Here is a 24,691-nt window from a genome sequence, read left to right on the forward strand (position 1 = left end):
GAAAGCTCTGTTTCTAATAGATAACTGTTCCCTCAGATTTAGATATGATCCTCTTCTGCACATTTTTCTATGCATGACAACTGACAGGCGTCAGATGACACTGCATCACACCAGTCATCATTTCACACGGCTACAATGGAAGTGACGTAGCAGGTACATGTAAGGTACCAAAGGCTTGGGTGGCACATAGTTTTCATTTCTTGGGAGGTAGGGCACCTAATGTACCCGCCAGAATATTCAGACTTTAGGCCATACTCTGAATGTTGCAGAAAAATGTATGCAACTTATCCCCTTCTCAGAATGCCAGTGCTGCCTGGATAAGTCACATGGTCTTGTGAAGTTCTCCCAAATGCTTTCCAGGCAGTTCGAGAGAGGGAAGCTACGTTGATGATTGTCTCTGATAGTAACCCCTTCTTAATGCTGGACTCCATTATGAAGGGGCCTACAGGAGAAATTGCCCACATTTTTTTAGAAACACTAGAGATCCTCCACATCCTACAAAAAAGAGGGGAAGGAAAAATAGAGAGGTCCATGGAGTTGTCTTATTTCTCTTCGGAGGCCATCCAGATTCTTTAGAAGGCTTTTCCAAAGAGGTCACTTCCCCTCCTTCTTGTGACTCTGAGTTTCAGTTTCATGCTTACCAAAAAGCAATGATTGCCAGTTTTGCATCTGCCACACACACTCATCCTTTCTTTGGTGTTGCTTTGGTATTACAAGCAGTACTGACTTGCTTTTTTTAAGGCTATCTTCCAACTGTACCTTACTCCACTGAAAAGTTGAAGACCATGCATTTGGAGAAAAACTTTTATCTTGAGCGTTGGTGCCATCAACAATTAAACTGATGTTGAAAAATGTCTCTCTAAGCAGATGCCACAGATCAAAAAGGTCACCGCATCATAGTTCTTTGTCATATTTGGGTCAGATTCTGACACCTAAGGGTCCCTAAATTCTAGATTCAGGTACGTAGATGATCTGCTTCTTCAAATTCACTTTTAATCTGGATTTTATATTGACTCAGATTGCTTGCATGCAGGACACTTCTCCAGATGCAGATTTCCCTTAGCTAGAAGTACCCTCCTTCAGTGAGCAGTCTCACTCTGCGGCTGTCTTAAGAAAACGGCAGATAAGCTGCATATTTCTCTGTGTGATAGACTGTTCTGGTTGTAATCTCTTATCCGAGATATTGTCTGGAAATCAGTCCTCTGAAGCCATTTAGTGACACCTTAATAGATGCCATACGAGAGGCATTAGAGGAGCTGCACTGACGTCACTTTCTTGTCTAGCTTTCTCTACTTAGCAGATCCAAAGTTCCTCTCCCGAGAACGTTCTCTACCAAATTATTTCTACTTGTAGTTTTTTCAGGGGTGGTTCCCCAGACCATTTCAGGTTTAAACCTTCTCATTCTTGTCAACACAAGATGTTACTATTGGAACCCCAGGACCTGTGTATCTGGTGCCTGGGACCCACATGTGACTCCAAGTCTTGCTCAAAAGGTGGCCTCATGCACATCAAGGCCATAAAGCAGCAGGAGGCCAAACTCTTTCTGGCACACAAAATCCAGCTCGACTTCAACCGGCAAGATGCTGCTTCCAACAGCATGAAATGCCAGAAACCGGTCCCCGGTAGCTTGTCTCCTTTCTGGTGAAGAATTGGCTTGGTAGTTTAGTCTGCCCTGTTCCCATGATGCACTGGGCCAGGGACAGACTGATTTGCATATAGCCAGGTTCTGAGCTGGGATGGTGCAGTGAGATAAATAACGGTGATGGATCAAGCCCTGATCTTTGGACAGGGTAAGAGTGGTCTGCTTAATTCAGACACTCTGTTCATCACCACCCCCTTTTCTGAATCGTTTTTGGCCACTATAGGTGTGGCAGGGTACACTCAGACATGAGTCCCTTTCTCACTGCATCATCAGGATTCAAGCAAGCCGGGCCGAAGACGGCTGAAATGCCAGAAACCGGTCCCCGGTAGCTTGTCTTCTTTCTGGTGAAGAATTGGCTTGGTAGTTTAGTGTGCCCTGTTCCCATGATGCACTGGGCCAGGGACAGACTGATTTGCATATAGCCAGGTTCTGAGCTGGGATGGTGCAGTGAGATAAATAACGGTGATGGATCAAGCCCTGATCTTTGGACAGGGTAAGAGTGGTCTGCTTAATTCAGACACTCTGTTCATCACCACCCCCTTTTCTGAATCGCTTCCAACAGCAAAGACAGGGCCTCTAAGAAGAAGCACATGAAGCATTGTAAGATGTGACTCTTCGACTTCTTAATGTTACTCCTGCTCAAGGAGGAGGTCTTCCAATCTGTATTGTTGTTCCCCAATACCATCATAGGCATTATCTTCAGAGCCTATTTTGGTGGTGTTGGACCTTGCACTTCATTTGGTCCTGGCACTGGTTATGGAGTCTCCTGCTCTGTTCCCGGAGCTCCCAGCCCTTGGCTTTCACCCTTAACAGTTTGTGGCTTTCACACATATGATGCGTGTCCTCTTCTGCTCAACCTGAATGTCTTGTTTAGGGATCCCCAGACTACACTTTGTCCTGCATCACTTTCACCAGCACAGATCCATCCAGTTGGCCCTCTTCCTGACACCACTATGGCACTGACTTATTCACCTCCTTGTCCATAGGCCTTACTGCCTGCTCTGCCGCTACTGGTGACGACTTTGCAACCGTTCCAAAACACTACAAACTTTTTGAAGATGAAGACTATTCTGGCCCAACAGTTCATGGAGGATGAGGCCCCTTACAGACACTAGTCTTGTGATGAGTACTTTGACAGGCTGGAAAGGTGTACCTAGATAACAGTGATAGCAGTAATGCAGGCAACCTTCTCCCCCTCACTGGGGTAGAATGTGGTGGCTGTATGGCCCTGCGAAAGGCTAGTGCCTGGATACATGCCCGAGGTACACCTGGAGTGTCCTTCAGGCCTCCTGCTGACAAAATTGTGTCAATTGCCAGCTTGCTCTGCAACGCAGTAGAGATCCTTGACCTGCCTTTGTTTGTGGTGGAGAACAAAGCTAACCCTTTAACAGAAATTTTACAGCCTGCATCGTTCACCATTGAACCTTTGCTCACTCACCTTCAGCAAGGAACGGATGGACCCCATCTTTGTCACATGGACCAAGACCACTCCCTGTGGTGAACAGCCAGGTCACCTGCCTACTGTGACCCAAAATTCTGTTCTGTACACCCTGCTGCAGAGAGCTCTGTGCTTCGTGTGTCTCCTTACTCTAAGAAGCATTTTGACCCTTTTTCATCTACTGCTGTAGATAGGAAGTTGAGGTAGTCGGAGAAGAATGTCTACTTGTCTATCTTTATAGCGTGATTTGCCTTGTGTTCAGTTACACCTATGTCCTTTGGGAGATGTTGCAAATGGTGGTTCCAAACCTTCTGGGCCATCTTAGCGACCATTTCAAAGAAGTTGTTCATCATCAGAGAAACGCAGTAAAGCAGATCATTTACTTTGGCCTAGACACTGGATTTTGTGGTGTGTACCAAGGGTTCTTGCATCGCACGCTACCGCCATGCCTGAATCTGTTCCACTGGCTTTTTGGGGGATGTCCAGAAAGTATTATGGACATGCCTTTTCAATGGAGCCTGCCTCTAAGGCGGGAAGGCCAACTCAAGCACTGCAGGTTTTGAAGCAAGTGCCAGACTAAGGCCTTTGTGCTAGTGGCCTCTGAATGCTAATTTCTGATAGATACATCTGCCGTGTGGATTCCTCACCTTGTGAATATCCCCCTTGCGTCAGCAACATTCGGAAATTCTTTTCGTAGCCTCGCGCCGACGTGGATAGGACGTCACAGAGACACGGCTCCGCTCGTGACTCTGCTGACGTCACCGACGCCTATAATAGGCCCACGCCGGCGTGATGACATCAGTTCCCTTTTTTCCGCGTTGTCGACGCTAACGGTTATCTGGAATCTCTGTAGCCAACTGGTACTTTGTCGCCATTTTGTTGCAAATTTCTGCTTCTCTGTATCCTGTCTCTTCGACGATGTCATCCAAGAAGACCGGCTTCAAGCCCTGCAGGGAGTGCGGTAAAATGATGTCTATTACCGACCCCCATGATGACTGCATCTGGTGTTTGAGTTCCGACCATGATGTGGAAGATTGTTCTTCATGTCGGAAGATGAACCCGAAGGCCCTGAGGGAGAGAGAAGCCAAACTCCTGGTTGCGAAGGTGAAAGCTGGGAAGGAGAAGTCGTCGAGGTCTCGTTCTCGAAGGGCGAGGTCGAAGTCCAGGGCGAGGTCGAGATCTGGTTCTCGAGAGAGGTCGTCTTCGAAGTCGGCATCGGATCATGTTTCGAAGTCGAAGAAGAAACATAAGAAGAGGAGACATGAGTCCCGACGTCGGTCTGGTAAGGAGTCGGGCTCGAGGTCGAGGTCACCGAAGAAGGTACGTTCGAAGGTGGTTACTCTCGAAGTCTCTGAGCCTGAAGGTGGGGCCTCACCTTTGGAGTCGCATGGGCGGTCTCCCACTCCGGCTCCCGTTCCTTCTCCGGCTCCGAATCCGTCTCCGGCGCCGGCCCCGGCCCGTGAAGAGGAAGAGGCTCAGGAGGATGTGGATTCTGCGCCTGTTGAAGAGCCGAATCCGATCCCTCCTCAGGACCGGCCTGATGGTTTTCAACCGCCCTTTCCTGCTCCAGGCCAGGACCCTTCAGCGTTTCTTAACGCTATGTATGGCGTCTTCTCAAGGGCGTGGTACCCCTCTGGTGCACCATCGGGTCCCATGGGTCCTTTGGCTTTCAGCCTGGGAGTTCCTCACTCCTATCCTCCTGCTCCATTCATGCCTTACATGCCGGCTCCGACGCCACATTGGCAATTTCCGGCTCCGCCGAAGTCGTCGACGCCGATTCCGGCGTCGCCCGCTCAAGATCGTCCTCGAGGGCATTCCTCTGTGCCATCGGATTCGTTTCCGGCGCCGGCCCCAAATCCGACGGAGCCGCAGGTGGATCCGGCTGCGAGGCGTAAGAAGGAGAGATCCAGAAGGGAAGCTCAACGCCTTTTGGAAGAGCAGAGGTACCTGGATTCACATTCTGATGTTGAGGAAGGTGAATTGGAGGAGAGCTGTTTTGAGGAGTTGGCAGATTCAGGAAGTCTTGATTTCTCTCTAGAGTGGGAGCTGCCCTCAGGCTCTAGTGCTCCTTCTAAGGATATCCAACCTTACCATCTAGTTATGAGGAAGGCCGCTGAACTTCTTCAATTGACTTTGCCTACAGTGGAGTTTAAGTCCAGTATCCTCACTGAGGTCTTGCATTCTCCGAATTCTGTGGTTGAGCCTTTGCTTCCATTTAATGATGCCTTGACGGATCCTATTATGGAGGTGTGGAAGAAACCATTGTCGGCTCCAGCGGTTTCTAAGAGTGTTGCGAGGAGGTACAGGGCTGCTCCTGAGGACCCGGCTTTTCTGTCTTCTCATCCTTCGCCAGAGAGCCTGGTCATTCAGGCTGCCTGTTCTAAAAAGAGTCTTAGTGCCTTTCCTCAGGTTCCATGGGAAAAGGAGGCAAAGAAACAGGACCAGGTTGCAAAAAAGACCTTTTCTTCGGCGAGCATGGCGTTGAAGTCAACTAATGCCACTTGTCTAATGGGAAGGTATGTACATGCCCTGATGGATTCTTTGCGTGTCCTGGTTCCAAAAATTCCTGATGCCAACCGGAAGGATTTTGAGGAAGTGATTTCTGATACTCAGGCGGCGGCTCGCCAGGTTATTCAAAGTGGTCTGGACACTGCCGACTCTGTGGCTCGTATCATGGGCACTGCTGTCGCCACTAGGAGGTCAGCCTGGTTGAAGTCATCGGACTTTTCGGCTGATGTTCAGGCGACTTTGCTAGATCTTCCTTTTTATGGTACTGGTCTCTTTGGGAAGAAGGCGGATGCGGCTCTTGAGAGATTCAAGGATTGCAGAGCGACAGCTAAGTCTTTAGGTCTCCAGATCAGAGGCACTTCTTCCAACAGGAGGTTCAGGGGCTTTGGTTGCTCCTTTCGGAATTTCCGGCAAGGCCAACAGCAGCCGCAGCAACAGCAGCAGCAGCAGCAACATTCTATGTACAGATCGTACAGGGGAAAGCAAAGAGCGCCTCCTCGTGGACGTCAGCCCTCTTCCTCCTCCACCTCTTCCAACCCCCCTGCCACAGAAAAGCAGCCCTAGATCCGCTATTCAGGATCATGTGGGTCCGGTTGGGGGTCGGCTTACCCATTTTCTACAGGATTGGGAATCGGTTACATCAGATCTTTGGGTTCTCAATCTTGTAGAAAATGGGTATGCCCTTCCCTTTCGGGAATTCCCTCCTGTATACCCTCCTTGTCAAGGCTTTTGCACAGAGGAACATCTGTCTCTTCTGCAGGAGGAGGTACTAACTCTGTTACGAAAGGGTGCGATAGAGGTGGTCCCAGAGCAGGAAAGGGGTCAGGGATGCTACTTCCGGTATTTCCTGATCCCCAAAAAGGATCGCAGACTTCGTCCAATCCTGGATCTCAGGATCTTGAATCTCCATCTGAAGCAGGAGAAATTCAAGATGCTCACCCTTGTTCAGGTTCTTCAAGCGCTGATGGAAGGAGACTGGATGGTGTCGCTCGACTTGCAGGATGCGTATTTCCACATCCCTATCCTGAAGTCGCACAGGAAGTATCTCTGTTTTATGGTGGGATCTCAACACTACCAGTTTGCGGTCCTTCCGTTTGGTCTTACTACTGCGCCTCGAGTCTTCACCAAGGTGATGGCGGTGGTGGCAGCTCATCTCAGGAGGTCGGGGATACCTGTGTTCCCTAATTTGGACGACTGGCTGATCAAAGCGGAGTCGTCAGAGAAGGTGCTCCATCATCTGCAAGTGTCAACTCAGTTGTTGTTCAGGTTGGGTTTTTCGATAAATGTACCCAAGTCTCATCTGGTGCCCTCCCAGCGCAACCTGTTCATAGGTGCCGTACTGGACACTACTGTTTGTCGTGCATTCCCTCCTCCTCAAAGGATTCGCGACATTCAGGAAATGATTCCTTTATTTTACAATGGAGCGGTCGTTCCAGTCCTGAAGGTCCTTCGCCTGCTCGGTCTGATGGCTTCTTGCATTCTGTAGGTCAACCATGCACGCTGGCACATGAGGGCACTCCAGTGGTGTCTCCGCAGGCAGTGGTATCAGCGCAAAGGGGATCTCGGGGAGTCAGTGAAGATCTCCAGAGAAACTGCAGTGGATCTGTCTTGGTGGAGTGTGGAAGGCAACCTGTCGCAAGGAAAGCCTTTCCAACTACCTCCATCGGTGGCCACGGTGATAGCGGATGCATCCACTCTAGGGTGGGGTGCTCATCTGGGGGATCTGGAGGTCAAGGGTCTTTGGTCTCCAGAGGAAAGGTTGCTTCACATCAACCTTCTAGAGTTGCGGGCGATACGTTTGGCGCTCAAGGCCTTCCTCCCTTCCCCTCGCGGTCGGTCGATCCAAGTCCTGACGGACAACACGACCGCGATGTGGTACGTCAACTAGCAGGGAGGTGTGGGGTCGCAGTGTCTCTGCAGAGAGGCTCTGCGTCTCTGGTCCTGGGCTCAGGACCACCAGATTTGTCTGATGGCAAATCATCTGGCCGGAGTTCTGAACGTTCGTGCAGACATTCTCAGTCGGCAATTCTCTGCCGACCACGAGTGGAGGCTTCACCCGGAGGTGGTTCGTCACGTCTTTCGGACTTGGGGGACTCCTCGGGTGGACCCGTTTGCCACTCGCGAGAATGCTCACTGCCCGTTATTCTGCAGCCTCCAGTATCCGATGCAAGGAGCGTTGGGGGACTGTTTCAGTTGAGTCGGGGAAATCAACTCCTTTACGCGTTTCCTCCCATACCTTTGATGCCTCGTGTTCTGAGGAAGATTCGCCAAGACCGGGCCCAAGTAATTTTGGTCGCCCCGGATTGGCCAAGAAGGGTGTGGTATAGGGATCTACTCCACCTCTCCTCTCACCCGCCGCTCCGTCTCCCTCTCAGGGCAGACCTCCTCTCTCAGATGGAGGGGCAGGTTCTACACCCCCACCTCCAGACATTGCACCTTCATGCCTGGAGATTGAACGGGGCAACCTGATTTCCTATTCTCTCACGCCTGACGTGGTGGATGTCATCTTGTCAGCCAGGCGTGACTCCACTAAGACTGTCTATTCATGTAGATGGTCAAGATTTGTCACTTGGTGTGGTGAAAATAATATTGACCCTTTAAGAGCACGCTTGTCTGATGTTCTCCGGTTTGCTCTTTCTTTGGCGCAGCAAGGGCTTGCTGTTGCTACGGTTAAGGGCTACCTTTCGGCTTTGTCGGCTTATATTTGTTTGCCTGACCAGCCCTCTCTTTTTAAGTCTCCTGTAGTTTTAAGGTTTTTGAAGGGTCTTGTAAACAAGTTCCCTCCTACTCCTTTTATTGTGCCTCAGTGGGACTTGAATCTTGTCTTGACCTTTCTGATGGGCGCTCCCTTTGAGCCTCTTCATAAATGTCCTATGAGGCTTTTAACCTTTAAGGCAGTTTTCCTCGTTGCAATAACCTCGGCAAGGAGGGTGAGTGAGCTAAAGGCTCTTAGTTCCAAGCCCCCGTTCCTGACCATTCATGCTGATCGGCTGGTTCTAAGGACCAGGGCTGCTTTTCTTCCTAAGGTGGTGACTCCTTTCCACCTTAGTCAATCCATTACCCTCCCTACCTTTTATCCTCCCCCGCACCCTTCCAAGGAGGAGGAGAGGTTGCACCGTCTGGACCCCAAAAGGGCGGTGTCATTTTATTTGGACAGAACAAAGGACTGTCGCTTGGATGATCAGCTCTTCGTTGGATTTGCTGGCTGCAAGAAGGGGAGAACCTTGTCAAGGTGGATCGTCCTGTGTATAAAGATCTGCTACTCTTTGGCCGGTAAGGATCCTCCAGTGGGTATTAGGGCTCATTCCACTAGAGCTAAGTCGTCAACCTCGGCTTTGGCTAGAGGTGTTCCTATTGAGGACATTTGTAGGGCGGCAACTTGGTCTTCCCTCCACACTTTCGCGAAGCATTACTGCTTGGATACCGAAGTGAGGAGGGACGGTCATTTTGCGCGCTCTGTCCTTCAGGATTTCCTGGTTTAGAAGAGTGGACACCCTCCTCCGGGAGTGGGGACTGCTGTGGGACTCTATTCACAAGGTGAGGAAACCACACGACAGATGTATCTATCAGAAGAACAAGTTACTTACCTTCGGTAGCGCTTTTTCTGGTAGATACTATATCTGGCTGTGGATTCCTCACTGACCCACCCGCCTCCCCGTTGTCCACTCTTCTTTACCAGAGTTATCGTTTTATATTGTTTTTATATTGGTTTGTTAAGGAGTTGTTTTATTTGCTTTCTTGCATTAGCTCCACACTGTGTGTTTTTCTCCTTGGCATTTGTTTATTGTGTACACTGTGTATATTGCTACTGTCATTGGTCCGTCCGTGTGCCTCGATGGCACGGAAAAAAGGGCGGAACTGATGTCATCACGCCGGCGTCGCCCTATTTTAGGCGTCGGTGACGTCAGCGGAGTCGCGAGCGGAGCCGTGTCTCTGTGACGTCCTATCCACGTCAGCGCGAGGCTACGAACAGAATTTCCAAATGTTGCTGACGCAAGGGGGATATTCACAAGGTGAGGAATCCACAGGCAGATATAGTATCTACCAGAAAAAGCGTTACCGTAGGTAAGTAACTTGTTCTTTATCGACAAAACAAAACGTTCAGGGTATATTTTCAGGGTGTGTCCTTTTGGAGGTACCATGCAACAGACCAACAAGTTCTTCTGTAGCTACAGGAGTCATGGTGACTCCATATATTGTTAAGGGAAGCAGCAACAGTACTTCTTTTTTTCTTGTCTGGCGCCTTTCTCAAAACCAGTTTAATCTGCACTTGAGGGAGCATGTGTGGCCTGTAGGAGGGAGAATGTCCGCTTATTTACCATACTGGTAATCCACCACCATGGACTGTACGGTCCTTAAGATAATTGAGTACGGCGATACCCTTCCTGTCCATCTTCGCCACCTCCTAGTCCCCCTGTTCCCTCTGTCATCTCGGAACATCATTCTGGCTTTCTGCAGCATTGTTATTGCCCTTTTTAACAAAGCAGCAATGAAGTTGTTCCCAGATAGCCAAATCCTGGATGCTACTTTTACTACTTCCTTGTGGCCAGGAAAGAATGTGACACTTGTCCCATTCAGGGCCTCTGCATACTGAATGCCCTCCTAAAAAAGGAGAAATTTAAAAACCTTTCAACCATGCAGGTTCTTTTGGATTTGGAGTTATACAGCATCCCAACTGTACTCTCAAACAAACATCTTGATGAACTAAATTCAGTTTCTAATTTGGAAAAGAGCAAAAGCAAGTGAGCCCCTTTCAGAAGGAAGCACATGCTTCTATTCCCGAAGTTTCTGACTCCCAACACAAAGGTGGCATTTGTCAAAAGTTGTTATTAAGCTTCTTAAAAAATAAAATTCCTAAACAAAAAAATTCAGTTTGGTGAACATGCAGCACACCATTTATGTGATCTGTATTGTTGCTTCCGATTGGCAGTGCAGTACCCCAATATGAATCGTGTTACAACTTGACAGGCTGTATAAATGTTTTTTGCATGCCAACCAGAGGCTGGTCTATTTTGAAGATTGCAAATTTGCAGGTGGATCAAGGTATCCATCAGAACTAACGGTACTGAAGGTACATACTTTTTCTAGACTCCATCTTCAAGTCATATAAAATGCATCAGCTTAAATTACCATTGGATCACCACACCTGGAGAGCAGTCAGTTGGCTGTCCACGGATACCTAGGTCTACTTCATAACTTTACCTTGCTGCAAAATACAATCCGAAATACCTCTCGAGTAAGATACTACATCGCTGGCTATTTCCTAAACTCCCCTCATAAAAAAATCTACTTCGCATCCACAGAACATTATTGAGCTCAAAATGTGGATGCCACTTTGCCACAAACGTGCTCCCTGTAGAACAAAACGAAACATCCTAAAGATGCACCTAACCTTTGTGCCATCACCTCTTGAACCAGAAAGCTTATAGATTGAATTCACTTTGAAATATTGTACTGTACAATCCCTCTCCCATGCTGATGAGTATGTGAGCAAAATGAATTCTTATAGGTGACTATGTTCTTTTCTTTTTTACTTTGGAGGATAAGCAGGCCTCAGGCTGGTAGACTGGCAAATGTATATCCCTCAAATGCAAAATAGTATTGCAGGTTTCTGAACTCCAGCCTCCTTTGCACTTTCTGCAGTCAAAGGCATTTGCTTAATCCTGCATCCTTCTAGCTGTAAGAAGGTTCAAGGTAAAGGTAAAAAAAAAGAGCTCCATTACAATTTCTCAATTAACTCACTGAAGAAATACAGGGAATTAACAATTCTAGCAAGTATCTCCCCACAAGCTAATGGGGAATATGAGTTAAACTCTAAATCTGGTATTACCAGGCCCTTTTGTGCAGTTTTGTTTAAAACTCCCACCTGTTTTGAGCATATGGTAAATGGGTGTAGTGGCCATAGGGTTGCTATGCAGGGACTGTATGATTGGGAGGGTGTCGAGGCTGGACAGGTTATTGGGCTGCTGGGGTAAGCATTACACGCTCCTGCTGTTCCCTAATATTAGGGTTTATTTGGGGACCGGCCTGAGCCTCTGCTAGCCCCAGTAGTATTGCCAGGTGCAGATCCGCACCCCATTAATTCTGGCACCGTTTTTTTGCACCCTTTTAGCCTCGGTGCTAGATAATAGTACCATTCAAAATTAGGCAGAGCAGTATGCCCCCAGACTATCGTTTCATACATCTTAGTGGAACCCTAAACCTGCTCAACAAGGGGTTGGTGACCTAGTATACATTGCTTTCCAACCAAATACCATTTATCCAGGGTATCAACACCTGTAAAGGATGACAATCCAATTCCTAGATTTTACCTCCTGGCAGATCTCTTCCTATAGCACCTGCTGCCTTGCACCATTCATGTTGTGATACAGTAGAAGCCCACAGTCTGTGTCACAAGATTCTAGTTAGCAGTAAAGAATGAGTTATGAACATATATCCAGCGATTTGGCTTTGCTTATCGGGAGTGTTTTTTTATTCTAATTTGTTTCAAGCCAAATACATTTTTAGTCTTGAAAGATTACTGTGACCTACACACATTTTAGCAAGGTATCATGGGTGCATCCTCATTATTTTTGTTCCTGTTTAGTACAAAGTATTCGCCATCTTGATTATCTTGTTGGATATGATATGTTCATATTGGGTCATGTAAGGTTTACTTGAGATATTGATACTTAGTGGGTTTCCAAAGGGAATGTTTCTTAATATGGTACAATGATTTTCAGAGGGTTCCAAGGCCTGTGGACCATTCACCACTCATAGTGGCTCAACTCGGTGCTGACAAAGCAATACGCTCTATACTATGGATAGTTTAATTCTTTGTTATTTGGCAGACATTTCTATTAAAGCCTATGTTTGATTGCCTATTTCACCAGAACCGAGGCATTATTTCAGTACTCTAAGAAAGTCCTTCATCTAGGACTGTGCTAGGTATCTTCCTAAAATACTATGCATGCTTTTGTAATAGTTATTATATGGGAGTTTATTAGAAAAATGGATGCCCTATTTGGCCACGTCATTATTAACAACCCTAATGTCTGAAGCATTGCTTGTTGATATTTTGCAACTACTATACATGTTTGATAATATCCAGCCATTTGTTTGGAAACTCAGTTAAGCAGTTTCTTGCAAGTATTATTACCAGTTTAGCTGTGCAGCTTCTCTTAATGTCACCTTTTTTTGATTACCAACTTGCTGTCTTATATGTAACTTTTCATTTCTGTATGTTGAAATTGTTCTACATTGTGTTGTTTTAAATGTTTTTTTTATCATTGGCAATGCTTATTTACTAGCTGGCCCTTACTGGTCTGGAATTTACAATTTTTGTTTTCCCCTCTAGGAAGAGCTCCTGAAAGCTATTGCCACTGTAGTTTCGGCAAGCAGGTGAGCAAAAAGGTTATTTTCCTGTAATGTCTAGGATGATTCAAACAGTTGCATTGCATTGGTGTTGTGTAATGCAAAGTTACAATGCGGTATCAACTGTTACACCTCTGATCTCCAGAGATTTGTTTCTTAAGCTCCAAAGTACAGGTCTGATCTCTACTGGTTCTGAATTTTTGTTGTGTAACATTGCATTTTTGTGTTTTCATCTTAGACTTGTTTCAGATTCCTCACTTTTTGAATATTCCACAGGCATCAGTCTAAATTAGAAAACTTTTGAGCAATACCTCTGCATGCCAGACAGTGGCACCATGCTGCTCTGCACTGAATCCATTCTAAAAATTATGTGCACTAGCAATATACGCACTACTCCTGCATGCTGACATCAGTTCCTTTTTTTCCATACCACTAGACATGGATCTGTAGCAGCCCCTCTTTTTTTGAGAACTATTTATCCCAGACATTTTACAGTGTGCAAACGAAATGTCACCTCTGAAAACAACAGTTTTAAACCTTTTAAGGACTGTTGCAAACAAATGTCTGTAACAGATCGTCTTCAGGTTTGTTTGTGATGCTGGGGTCGAGTCACAACTCTAAGGTCTGTAGTGATTGTGTGTAGATGAACCTGAAGGCCATATGAAACTTCGAAGTGAAACTTTGTCATTGAGCACCAGAAGAGTCTTAGGCCCATTCCCTGTCCTGTGAGTTGCAGGGGTAGATCCTGAGTTGATCTTCGGCACACTTCAAATCTTCGAGTATATCAAAGAAATGGGGGTTTGGGGATTATTAGTATACTCTAATAATGGTTGATGGTTGCCTGGACCTAAAATGCGCCGCCTCGCCAGATCTCTGCTTTCCCTCATTACTGTCGCCGCACACTAGATTGGCGCTCAGTCTAAGTAATGCCTTTGTGAATGTGGCTCACACCCTGGACCAGCCCAACTATCACTGCAATCGGCTTGCTGCCTGACACTACGATGGAGGCATTACGTGGACATTGTGATGGCCTCCCAATGCCTGACCTTAAAATGGCGGCGTAGTAAATCCACATGACTACCCACACTCTGGCTAGCCTTTGAAATCAAAGGATGTAGGTGCACGACTATTGTCACAACCTGAACCTAACGCACAGCTGGGGTGAATCCTATTTCACACTTCTTAATGTTTAAACAACATTTAGACTTTTCGTTCATGCAATAATAACACTTTACAAATTGGCTTTGCTTTATCATTGATTCTGTAATTTTCTTTTTGTTGAAGATATTTATCTCCTATTATGTTTTGGATGTGCAAATTTTCCATAGAACAAGTCATTTCTTCATGACTACATATACATAATATTTTCATCAGTTATACATATATAATAATAGTTTGACTTTCAGCATGAAAATAAATCATAGCGGTGATTGTCGATAGTTGGCCTGATGCATTTCGGGACATGAGGTCCCTTCCTCAGGGGCTGCTGTAAATGAAATGATGTAAAAAATAGTAATTGCACATTACTGTATCTCATGTCATATTCACATTACTTCAGTTCTTATGCATTCAAAGTTATAGGCCAACTGCAACGGTTCTGAGGCACACCTATGGCAGCATGCATCGTAAATAGTATTGACAATCAGGGTCTAGTGTTCTATATCTACCAATATGTTTATATACAGAATAAAGAGGCTCAGAAATGAAACAGAGCTCAACCCAAGTAAATAACGGTGTTACATAAGTCTAAAACGCAAGATAAACTTCCATGTTTGTGTGCTCAAAACTTTAACGGGTATACATTCGAGTGAAGGTTAAAAGTGAAATGAAAAGTTGCGTATTGGCGTTCGGTGAGTGAGCTTATAACGTGCATCCAAGTAGTACATGTGCCGCTATAAAAGCCAAAGAGATGGCTGACTTCAACATGCGTAACCTCAGATTCATGCGTTACGTACGACAGAAGCTGACCTTTATAAACCCATGCAGCGTGGACAAACCATTAATGAATTCGCTGAATGATCTGTAACAGAAAAACTATCAAGAACCGAGAAGCGTAAAGAATGTTACTACCCGTAAACCAGCTGAAACACGACATACCTGGATCTGTTTGGATACAAATTCTCATATCTGCAAGAAGTGAAATGAAAACCAGGTCATTACTCTCTACTACGTGAAATCTGAGTGCCGATAGAACATACACGTAAATAAAACCGATGCTCATCTTCGTTAGAAAACTGTTGTTAGCTGGTTTAGCGGTAACCGGTACACTACTAACTCACTGTATTCATCGTGCTTAGATTGAACACCCGCGAGCTTAAAAAGGTTTGAGTTTTCGTAAAGGGTACTAGAGATAGACGACGGCTGTGCTACGACAGTGCTGACGCGAAGTACACGGCAGCCATCTTCGTGTGGTGGTGCTCGTATAAATAAAGTTACGTGGTTAGTAGCTAAAACATAGACAGAACAGAAGGTGGAATAAACCTATACTGAACCAACTAAAAACATAAATATGTTTAGAACTGTAACAAAGTACTCCGTGATAACTGCATGTAGACAGTGACATTTCTGCGTGCACTTTACTCTCTATATTTGTCTGTAATAGAACCATTACATAGCCCACAGCTTTCCAAACTGTATGGCGCGACACATTACTGTGCCGCGCCCCATATGTTGGTGTGTCGCGCGAGATGCGATGGTCTGACGGCAATCGGCAGAGCCGGGCTGCAGGGGGCTCTTAGAATGGGTGAAAGAACAACAAAGCCCTATTAACATGCACAAGGTCTTTAAAGACCTGTGAAGTGCTCGGATGCGGCTGTGAGCGGTCCCGGGCTGCCACACACGACTGGGGGGCTGAAGCCTTTTGATGCCAATGGCTGTGCGTGCCTGATACCGTGTATCAACTATAACGCTCCTTAGTTCACCCTTGAACTCAGGCCTCCTCGCTGTGATGTGGTCCTTTCACCTCTGACCTTTGCCCTTGACCCCCTGCACTCCTCACTGTTCAGTCCTGCACTTCACATCTTGACTACTAGTCCTCCTCCTGTATCACGTATGAGCCCCTTCCTGTCTAATATGTTTACTGTTCTTGTTCAGCGCCTTGCGGATTCCTTCCCCGTTTTATTTCTCCAACCCTACTTGGCAGCCTCACCCTGCTGAGTTTGTAGCCCTCTCTCCAGTTGCCCTTTAACCCCTCCTTCCTTGTGGTTGGCACCTCAGCCTCTCCCTATCTCTCCATAGCAGTCTCACCTGTTGTTGGTGTCTCACTCTCTTTCCAGCAGTCTCCCCTCTGGCATCCTCTCTCTCCCTGAGCTCTCCTTGTCCCAGGTCAGTAGGCGAGCCTCCTACCTCCTGGAGACATCTCTCGACACACAGCATAGAGGCAGGCAGTATGAAGGGCAAGGAAGTTAATAATGAAAGGAGGGTGGCCCTGTGTCCAATCCTCTCAGAGTGTTCCCTAGCGAAGCAGGAAGTTGGGGTCCATGCTGATCACTCCTTTCATTCAAGAGAAGCGGGAACAGATGCCACTGAGCCGAATGCTGTGAGCAAGCTTCAAAACGGCATAAAAAAGTCTTGAGAGCGCAATTACAGACAATATACATTGTCGCGTTTAAAAATAACAACAAAGCTCTATTAACATGCACAAGGTCTTTAAAGACCTGTGAAGTGCTCGGGTGCGGCTGTGAGCGGTCCCGGGCTGCCACACACGATGGGGGAGGGGGGGCTGAAGACCTTTGATGCAAATGGGTGTTGCGCGCCTGATACAGTGTATCCGCTATTAACACCACGCCAAAGCAGCTGGTCTGACAGACTTTTTCATGCTGTGGTTTCATCCTTGCTTGCTATTTCAGATGTTTTAACCCCTGATGGACTGCAGGGAATAAAAGATTGCCTAAAAGAAGCTGCGCTCTAGATGACATCTGCATAAGTATGATCGGTGGAGGGTGTGTGTGGGGTGTGGGGGTTGGGTGTGTGTGTGGGGGTGTGTGTGTGTGTGTGGTGTGTGGGGGGTGGTGTGTGTGTGTGTGTGTGTGGGGTGGTGTGTGTGTGTGGGGGGGGGGTGTGGGGTGTGTGTGTGGCCCGAACCCACCATAGGTGGTTTGGGCTCGCTCGCTGCGCTTCCTCGCGTTACCGTGTCCGTGAAATTTTTTTCACAAAAAGGTGTGTCACCAACATGAAACATTTGGAAAGTTGTGACATAGCCTATACACAGTATAGCAATGTAGATTGCTTAGTTGGTCGTGAGGGTAAATATTTACAATCATAATTGGCTTAGATTCTGGACCCTGTACTGTAACTGTGCCTTATTTCAAGGATAAGACTACATGCCTAAAGACATTTGAGACCTAACGTGTTGATGTAAGATTAATAGAGCACTTGTGACTCTTTTATAAAAAGCAGCTCAAGTCAATTTCATCATTCAAGCCCAAAGGTTCCATGGTTTGATATTTTTTGAATAGGATTACCTCACGTTGAGTTAAGCTATGGCCGGAATCCCTTCCCTCTTTGCTTTCTACTTTTTCAATCACCATAAATCTGACTTGGGAGATGTTATGTTGGTGGTTGAGCCAGTGTACTACGAGGTTGGAGTTAGTGATTTTGTTCCATATGATACTTTTATGTTCTCCTATTCTTATTTTGATTTTCCTTTCTGTTTTCCCTATGTACATGAGCCCACAGGGACATTGGATACTGTAGATGACAAAACTCGAATTACAGTCCGCTGTGAAGTGCAATTTGTTTTTTTTCTCCAGTTCTAGGATGGGTTAAAAAGTTTTGCTGCATCACATTATTGCAGTGAATGCAATTGTTGCATTTCCTCATCGCTCTGTGTTGGGTGTTATCAATCGGTTTGGTGCTAGTCAGCTGTTCCTTCAGTTTTACTATCTGACCAGACATTTACCATTCCTGCTGTTTCACCAAAACTGCAAGACATGGTCACAAATTTGTGCCAAACACAATACGTCAGTAGAACTAAATATATTATCTGTTTCCCAGTTTATGGATGCTCTCAAGAACCATAATTCTTAGTATTTCTTTCACCTCATCCTTCCATCTTACATTACTCTTAAAACACAAGTAGATATCTTTAAAGCAAATTTAGAATACATTTAACTTGAGATCATATACTATTAAATAATATTTTAAGCAAGTGAGTAGCTACATACGTGGTTCTATCAGTGTGTAAGAAGCTGTTTAAGTGTCTGAGTATGGATGTATAAATGGGTATATCGGTAGCTGTTTTTGAGTGTGACTGGTTGTGTGAGTGGATATGTGAGTGAGTGTATCCGTGCATGCGTGGGTATGCCACTGGATGTGCAAGTCGCTGTGTTGGCATGTGACTGGGTATGTTATTGACTGTATGGGTGTCTAAATGTGTATGTAAATGGTCGTATGGATTGGTAACTGGCTCCGTTAGTGGGTGTTTGCATGTGTAACAGTGTGTTCAAGTGGCTCTATTAGTGGTGGATACATAAGTGCTGTGTGGGTGTATGAATTGTATGTGTTAGTGCCTCTGTCGCTGTCTGAGTGTGCGAGTGGCTGTATAGTTTTCCAAACAGGTATGAGTGTCTATATTAGTAGGTGACTATAAGTGCATATGTAGCTGACTGAGTGCTGGGTATATGAATGGCAGTATAGGTGTGTAAGTGAGTGTGACAGTGCCTGTGTGTGAATGACTATGTAAGTGGAATATGGGTGTGTGAATAGTTTTATGGGTGTGCAACTGAGTGTGTCATTCATTGTCTGGCTGTAAGAGTGATGGGTACATACGTGGTTTTGTGGGAGTGTAACTGGGTGTGTAAGTACCAGCCTGACTGTGTAGGATATGTTGGTCCTCAGGGCCTGGGGGCGGGGAGGGTCCCTGAGGCCCCCAATACATATTCCGTATGGCGTCAGGGAGGTGGTGGTCCCTGGAGCCGGAGGTGGGTCCGAGAGATCCTCCCCATTTAAAATGAATAAGCCTCAGTGAGGTGGTGGTCCCTGGGGCATTAATAAGCCCCCTCCGCTTTATTAGCAACATGCTGCTGAGACCTGGCCCACCTGGGTGCCGGTTACTAACGTAGCGTGTAAGTCTGCGCTTTTTTGTGTGCTTTTTTGGGCGGATTCCACAGATCCTAAACAATTTGTGCCGAAAATGACTAAAAATGTTTTTTGGGCTCAGATGGGTGCCTCTTTTCCTCTTCTTTTTTTTTAAAGGTTTTTTTCTGAGACTCCGCTCAAGCAGAGTCCCAAGATGGCTGCCAACACTTCTGGTTTGGAGTGTTGCCAGTCAATCGGGTATCAGCATGAGCTCGGGAGGGGCGCGGAGCCTTTGCATCCCTAAATATACAAATTTGAATTTCGGTTAATATCTCCTAATCTACTGAACAGATTTTCACCAAATTACAAAAAGGCTCTACCCTGAACCTACATGTACCTTCCTGTCAAATTTGGTGTAATTCCGTTCAGCAGGTCGGGCTGTTGCGGTGTCTAAAGGTCCTATGAGAATTAACATGGGAAACTGGTGTCTTTTTTACCTCCTCTTTTTCTCGGCCGCTGCTTGAAGATCACCCCGAAACTTTCCATGCGCCACAAGAATCATCGGAGCACTTTTTTGGGAAAACTTTGTGAGGATTCGTCAAATGACGCCAAAGAAATAGTCAAGGCGATAAATGCTTTTCCTTTGGAAACTGGGTCCTAACTGTAACTACCTACTGGCAATGTATGATATAAATATATAATATTACTGTATTCTTTTTGCGCATTAGGCAGTATTCTCTTGCTCTGCTCCATTCCCAGCTGGGTCCTGAGCTTAGTTCCGGATTGAAATTTGCCTCTAGATTAGATTTTCTAAGCTATTTTAGATGCCTCATTTTGCACTCTGTCATCTATTACTATGTTACACCACCTTTCACTGATTTACTTATTTCACTGCACAGTACGTTGGTTTAATGAGAGCGACTATTTTAGACATTGAAATTGGCTCCACAGTCAGTGTTGTTTTCTTTAATTACCATCTTTTTGCCTTGTTGTTAATATTCTCTCATCTCTCACTTAATGATTTACACTAGTTCCACTGCACACTTCATGTCGCGCTGCTGCACTTGCAGTTCGCCCCTCACCACTGCTTTGTCCCTTTCGGACATGTTTGGATGGTGTATGTGGTTTTATTACTTGTCTGCATCCCACGTTAGCCCATTAGCGGGTTCCCTAACAGTTTCATGCAGGCAATTATATTAATTGTTTGGCATCTGTGTAACATAAGGCGGTTATTTGGGCTTTTGTTCTACAATGTCCCTAGTTTGTATATGCATCTCACCTTCACTATTCTCCCCGTCTTTCCTGAGTGCATTACTCACATGCAGCAAACCAGGCAGACAGGGCGCGCTTCAATTTTAGTTTTGAAGTTTCTTACTCTTCTTTCTCTTTGTTCGTATCCAGTCTGTGCCGCCTCTCGAGTCTTTCCTCTTCTTTCTTCTTTTCTGGCATCCTCCACAACATGTTGTCATTGGTAACTCTACCAAGACCTGGGGCAGTGACGTGATTGCATACATCATTTTCTTGTGTAGTAAATTTACAGTAAACCAACTTGTACTGTCATTGTCAGTTTTCACCGATACCGTAAAGCACTTGCATTTCGTCATTTTACAACGTATTGCAGCACACGTACCTATCTGCCTATTTAAGCTGGTACTTGCATGTAGCGTGATCATGTTATCAAGGCTGCAGGTCGGCGGCCGAAACACGTTATGTGGACCTGTTTATGCTGTGAATAAACTCACCATTTCAACTGCTGCTGTGGTCTGTGCCTGTGTGTTCTTTTGCTGCCTGCAACCACTATGGGATATTCTGCCGATATATATATATATATATATATATATATATATATATATATATATATATATATATATATACATATACACAAACACTGAGGCTCGAATATGATATTAAGGATCAGGGTAGAGGTTTCTTGAGTCCATAGGACTGATGGAGGGGTCTGTGAGGGACCACTCATGTGCAAGAATTTACCCAAAAACGTTTTATTTCGGTGCGCGTGGATCTGCAGTTTCACAACAGCGCGCACTGTATCCCCGTGTGAATCTGCGATGGATCCGTGGATCCAGACCCCAATTCTTTTTTAAATACACCCACTCACAGACCCATTCAAATGCTCTCTCACTCACACACCAATTCACACATTCATACAGCCACTCATACTCCTTCATACACTCACACAATCATTCAGTTAACTGTGTTTGATCTCACTCCTGAAGTTGTGGCTGTCATTGTGGCTGCTAGGTGTCATCCTATGTAGTATGTCTATTATGGTGCTGGAGCAAATTTATAGCCTGGTGTAGCACCCACAAGAACGATTCACTACAGGCCAAGTTGTCTGATACTTTTTATTTGTTTAGTTTCTGGCACAGCAGGCACTTGCAGTGGGCACTGTTAAAGACTTATCGGTCCTACATTTTTTTTACTTTCACAGCACCAGCCGTCCTTTTTCAAATCGCCCATTGTGATGAAATTTAGAAAAGGCTCGCTCCTATGTTTTACCAAGCCCTTTACGATGCTACAGTAAGACCTTAATTTGCTACTCAGTTTTCTAATATACAGACTATTTGAACCCCTGTTAAGCTGCTCTCAACGTCTCTTGATTCTAAAGACTGTGTTCCTGGTTGCTATAATATCTGTTCGCTGCATGAGTGAATTCCAAGCTCTCTCAGTGGAGCTGCCCTATACCACTTTTTCCCCCAGACAGAGTATTGTTGAGGACCAGGGCAGGCATGTTACCTAAAGTCGTGACTGTTTTTCACACTGGGCAATCCATCTCTCTTCCTATGTTCTATGATCTGCCTCACCTCTTGAAGGAGCAGGAGAGACTCCATTGGGTCGACCCCAAAAGAGCCTCAAGCTTATACATCAATCGCACCAATAACCATCAGCAAAAAAAAGGCACAGTAATGCAGAAAAAAGATGGATTGTCCTCTCCTAAAAGGATCTTCTTCACATGAGCCAAGAAAGATTGAGGGCCCATTCCACCAGGGCCAAGACTGTTCTCTGCACTGGCACACAGAGTGAATGTCCCTTCAGGACGTTCCACAGACCCTACTCCTTGGTAGGTACTGCTTTGGTGTCTGTTCTAAAATTGGGGAATCTGCAGTTAGAAGTATCCTTCGGAAGAACAAGTTACTTACCTTCGATAATGTTCTATTCGAGGCATATGAGCTGCAGATCGTACACTATGCATTAGATCGCAACCTGGTGTTGGGCTCGGATGATTGCAGGTTGTGGTCTTCTTGGAGAAGTCTTTGTAGTCACGATATAGGTGACTCCTCACTTGGACAATACTGCACATGGGCATGGACTCCATCCTTAGATTGTTTTTTTCCGCCAATGGGTTCGGATGAAAGTTTCTCCGCTCCGGCTAGAAAAACTTTTCCAAGCAACTTCGAAGCGCAAAAACTTCCTACAACAATATAGACGTCGAATATACAACTTTCAACACCATCAACTCGATTCCGGTTCATCGACGCGGGCCGCTGGGCCTATCGACGCTGTGCGGCCTACACCACATGGAAAGAACTCCGTTCAAGAAATGCCTGGTATGCCAGGCAAAATTTTCACATAGCGATCACCTCGAGGTTTGCAACCTCTGTCTATCGCTGGATCACAACAATTTCACCTGCACAGCTTGTGCCTCCTTCTGATAGAAAAAGACCATTCGGGATCGGAGGGCCCGTCGACACGAGATGAGGAGATCAGCCCCAGCACCGGAGAATATCTTCGATGACGAGGTTCCACTCGTTCCAGAAGAAGATTCGCCGGATCTCCAGATCATATCAGAGGCAGAGGACTCGGATGACTCAACTCCATCATGTCAACCTGTGAGTACTTCTGCCCCTGCACCACATACACTGCCCAAGCCAAATGCGAAGGTCAGCACTCCGCCCAAGGGGCCCAGTCGAGACCAAGTGCTTCCTCCTAAAGCCCAGACTTCGAGCTCGGCTCAGAGGAAAACAGCTACGCCTTTAGGTGCTTCGGCACCGAGCAAACCACACGTGCCGATTCCACCACCTCCATCGGCACCGAACCCCAAAGATCCTTCGGCACCAAGGCCAAAAGACTCTTCGGCACCGAAACCAAAAGATTCTTTGACGCCGAAAGCGAAAGACCCTTCGGCGCCGAAAGCGAAAGACCCTTCGGCACCGAAAGTGAAAGAAGCTGCGGCTCCGGCTCCGAAGCCATCGACTTCCAAAACTAAAGATGGAAAACAGACAGACGCCTCCAAACCTGCGAGGCCACTTTCCACTCCGAAGACTCCCGCTTCGGTGCCAACACCCGCAAAGCCTGATTCCGAGGTTCACACACCTGCCAAGCCGAAAACAACACCTTCGGCACCTTAAACTTTGCCACAGGACGCTGCAACACCTCCCAAGGCTAAATGACAAAAACAACCTCTTTCGGAACCGAAGAAATCGACGCCAAAGAAGGTTGTAGAGGAAGAAGAGAAGAATTGTTCAGACTAGATCCTAAGCAAAACAGGATCTACATAATCCCAAAGACTGGACATGTAGGTGCTATACCTCATAAAAAGAGACAAGCAGAAACACCACCTCCACCTGTGGTTCATGCCAAAAAGGACTGTGCAACTTCCCCTATGCACCCTCCCTCTCCTGTATCTCCTTCCTCTCCTATCCCTCCTTACATATCACCTAAAATCTCTCCTGTTCCCTCTCTTGCATCCTCTCATTCACCACAAACTGATGAGGAGTATGACTTAGGTGGGGGGAGGATCCACATGCAGACCCTAATACATATCCTTTAGATGAGGATTTCTATACTTTTATACTGTGCCTGATGTCCCTGATCCAAAGCTATACCCATCAAAGCCTTCTCCTCCAGAGGACAGCATTGGTTTTCATCACCTCTTACACAGAGCTGCTGTCTTCTACAATGTTACAATGCATTCTGATGACATTGAGGAGGATTTTCTGTTGGATACTTTTGAGCCATCACACAAATCTACTCAAATTCTCCCCATGATCAAAGGAGTCATTAAGCACGCTCTTGAAATATTCAAAGATCCTGTACGAGCTAGGGTACTGAATCCAAGAATAGAAAAGAAATATAGGCCTGCACCCTCTGATCCAACCTACATTAAGGGACATCCCCCTCTAGACTCTTTAGTGGTGTCCAATGTAAGAAAAAGAGCAAATTCACAGACTTCTCGTGAAACACCCCCACCTGACAAGGAATCCAAAGTTATTGATGCGTCAGGTAAAAGAATAGCTGCATAAGCTACAAATATATGGCGCATCGCAAACGCACAAGCCCTTCTCTCGCGTTATGACAGGGCTCATTACGACCAATTAGAGACACTACTACAGCACCTTCCAGATCAATATAAAGATCAGGCAAATGAGCTCATACAAGAGGGCAAATTAATTTCGAATGCCTCAATAAAATGTGCCCTAGATGTCGCAGACACGGCCGCTAGTGCTGTAAAAACTTGCGTAATACTCAGAAGGCATGCGTGGTTGCGCATTTCCGGGTTCAAACAAGAGTTGCAAACCACAATTTTGAACCAGCCTTTTAACTAAAGCCAATTATTTGGCCCAGAAGTAGACACTACACTGCAAAAAATGAAAAAAGACACAGACACGGCATAGTCAATGGGAGCTCTACAGTCCACACAAACTAGAGGGTCTTTTCGTCGCTCCTTTTATAGAGGAGGCTCCAAGCAAACTGGAACAGACACGACTACATCT

The 24,691-nt window shown here is 46.0% G+C and overlaps 1 protein-coding gene across 2 annotated transcripts in view; it reads left to right on the forward strand.

The window, feature by feature from the left end:
- The window catches only part of ECPAS (Ecm29 proteasome adaptor and scaffold), a 780,178-nt gene that overhangs the window by 655,153 nt on the left and 100,334 nt on the right, over positions 1-24,691 (forward strand). For both annotated transcript variants that reach the window (XM_086962068.1, XM_086962067.1), the window contains exon 43: positions 12,925-12,968. In XM_086962068.1, the coding sequence (XP_086818194.1) occupies positions 12,925-12,968 (44 nt within the window). The remainder of the gene's footprint in view (positions 1-12,924; positions 12,969-24,691) is intronic.

The sequence above is a fragment of the Lissotriton vulgaris genome, chromosome 3_1, assembly GCF_964263255.1.
Source record: "Lissotriton vulgaris chromosome 3_1, aLisVul1.2, whole genome shotgun sequence".
Classification (NCBI taxonomy): domain Eukaryota; kingdom Metazoa; phylum Chordata; class Amphibia; order Caudata; family Salamandridae; genus Lissotriton; species Lissotriton vulgaris.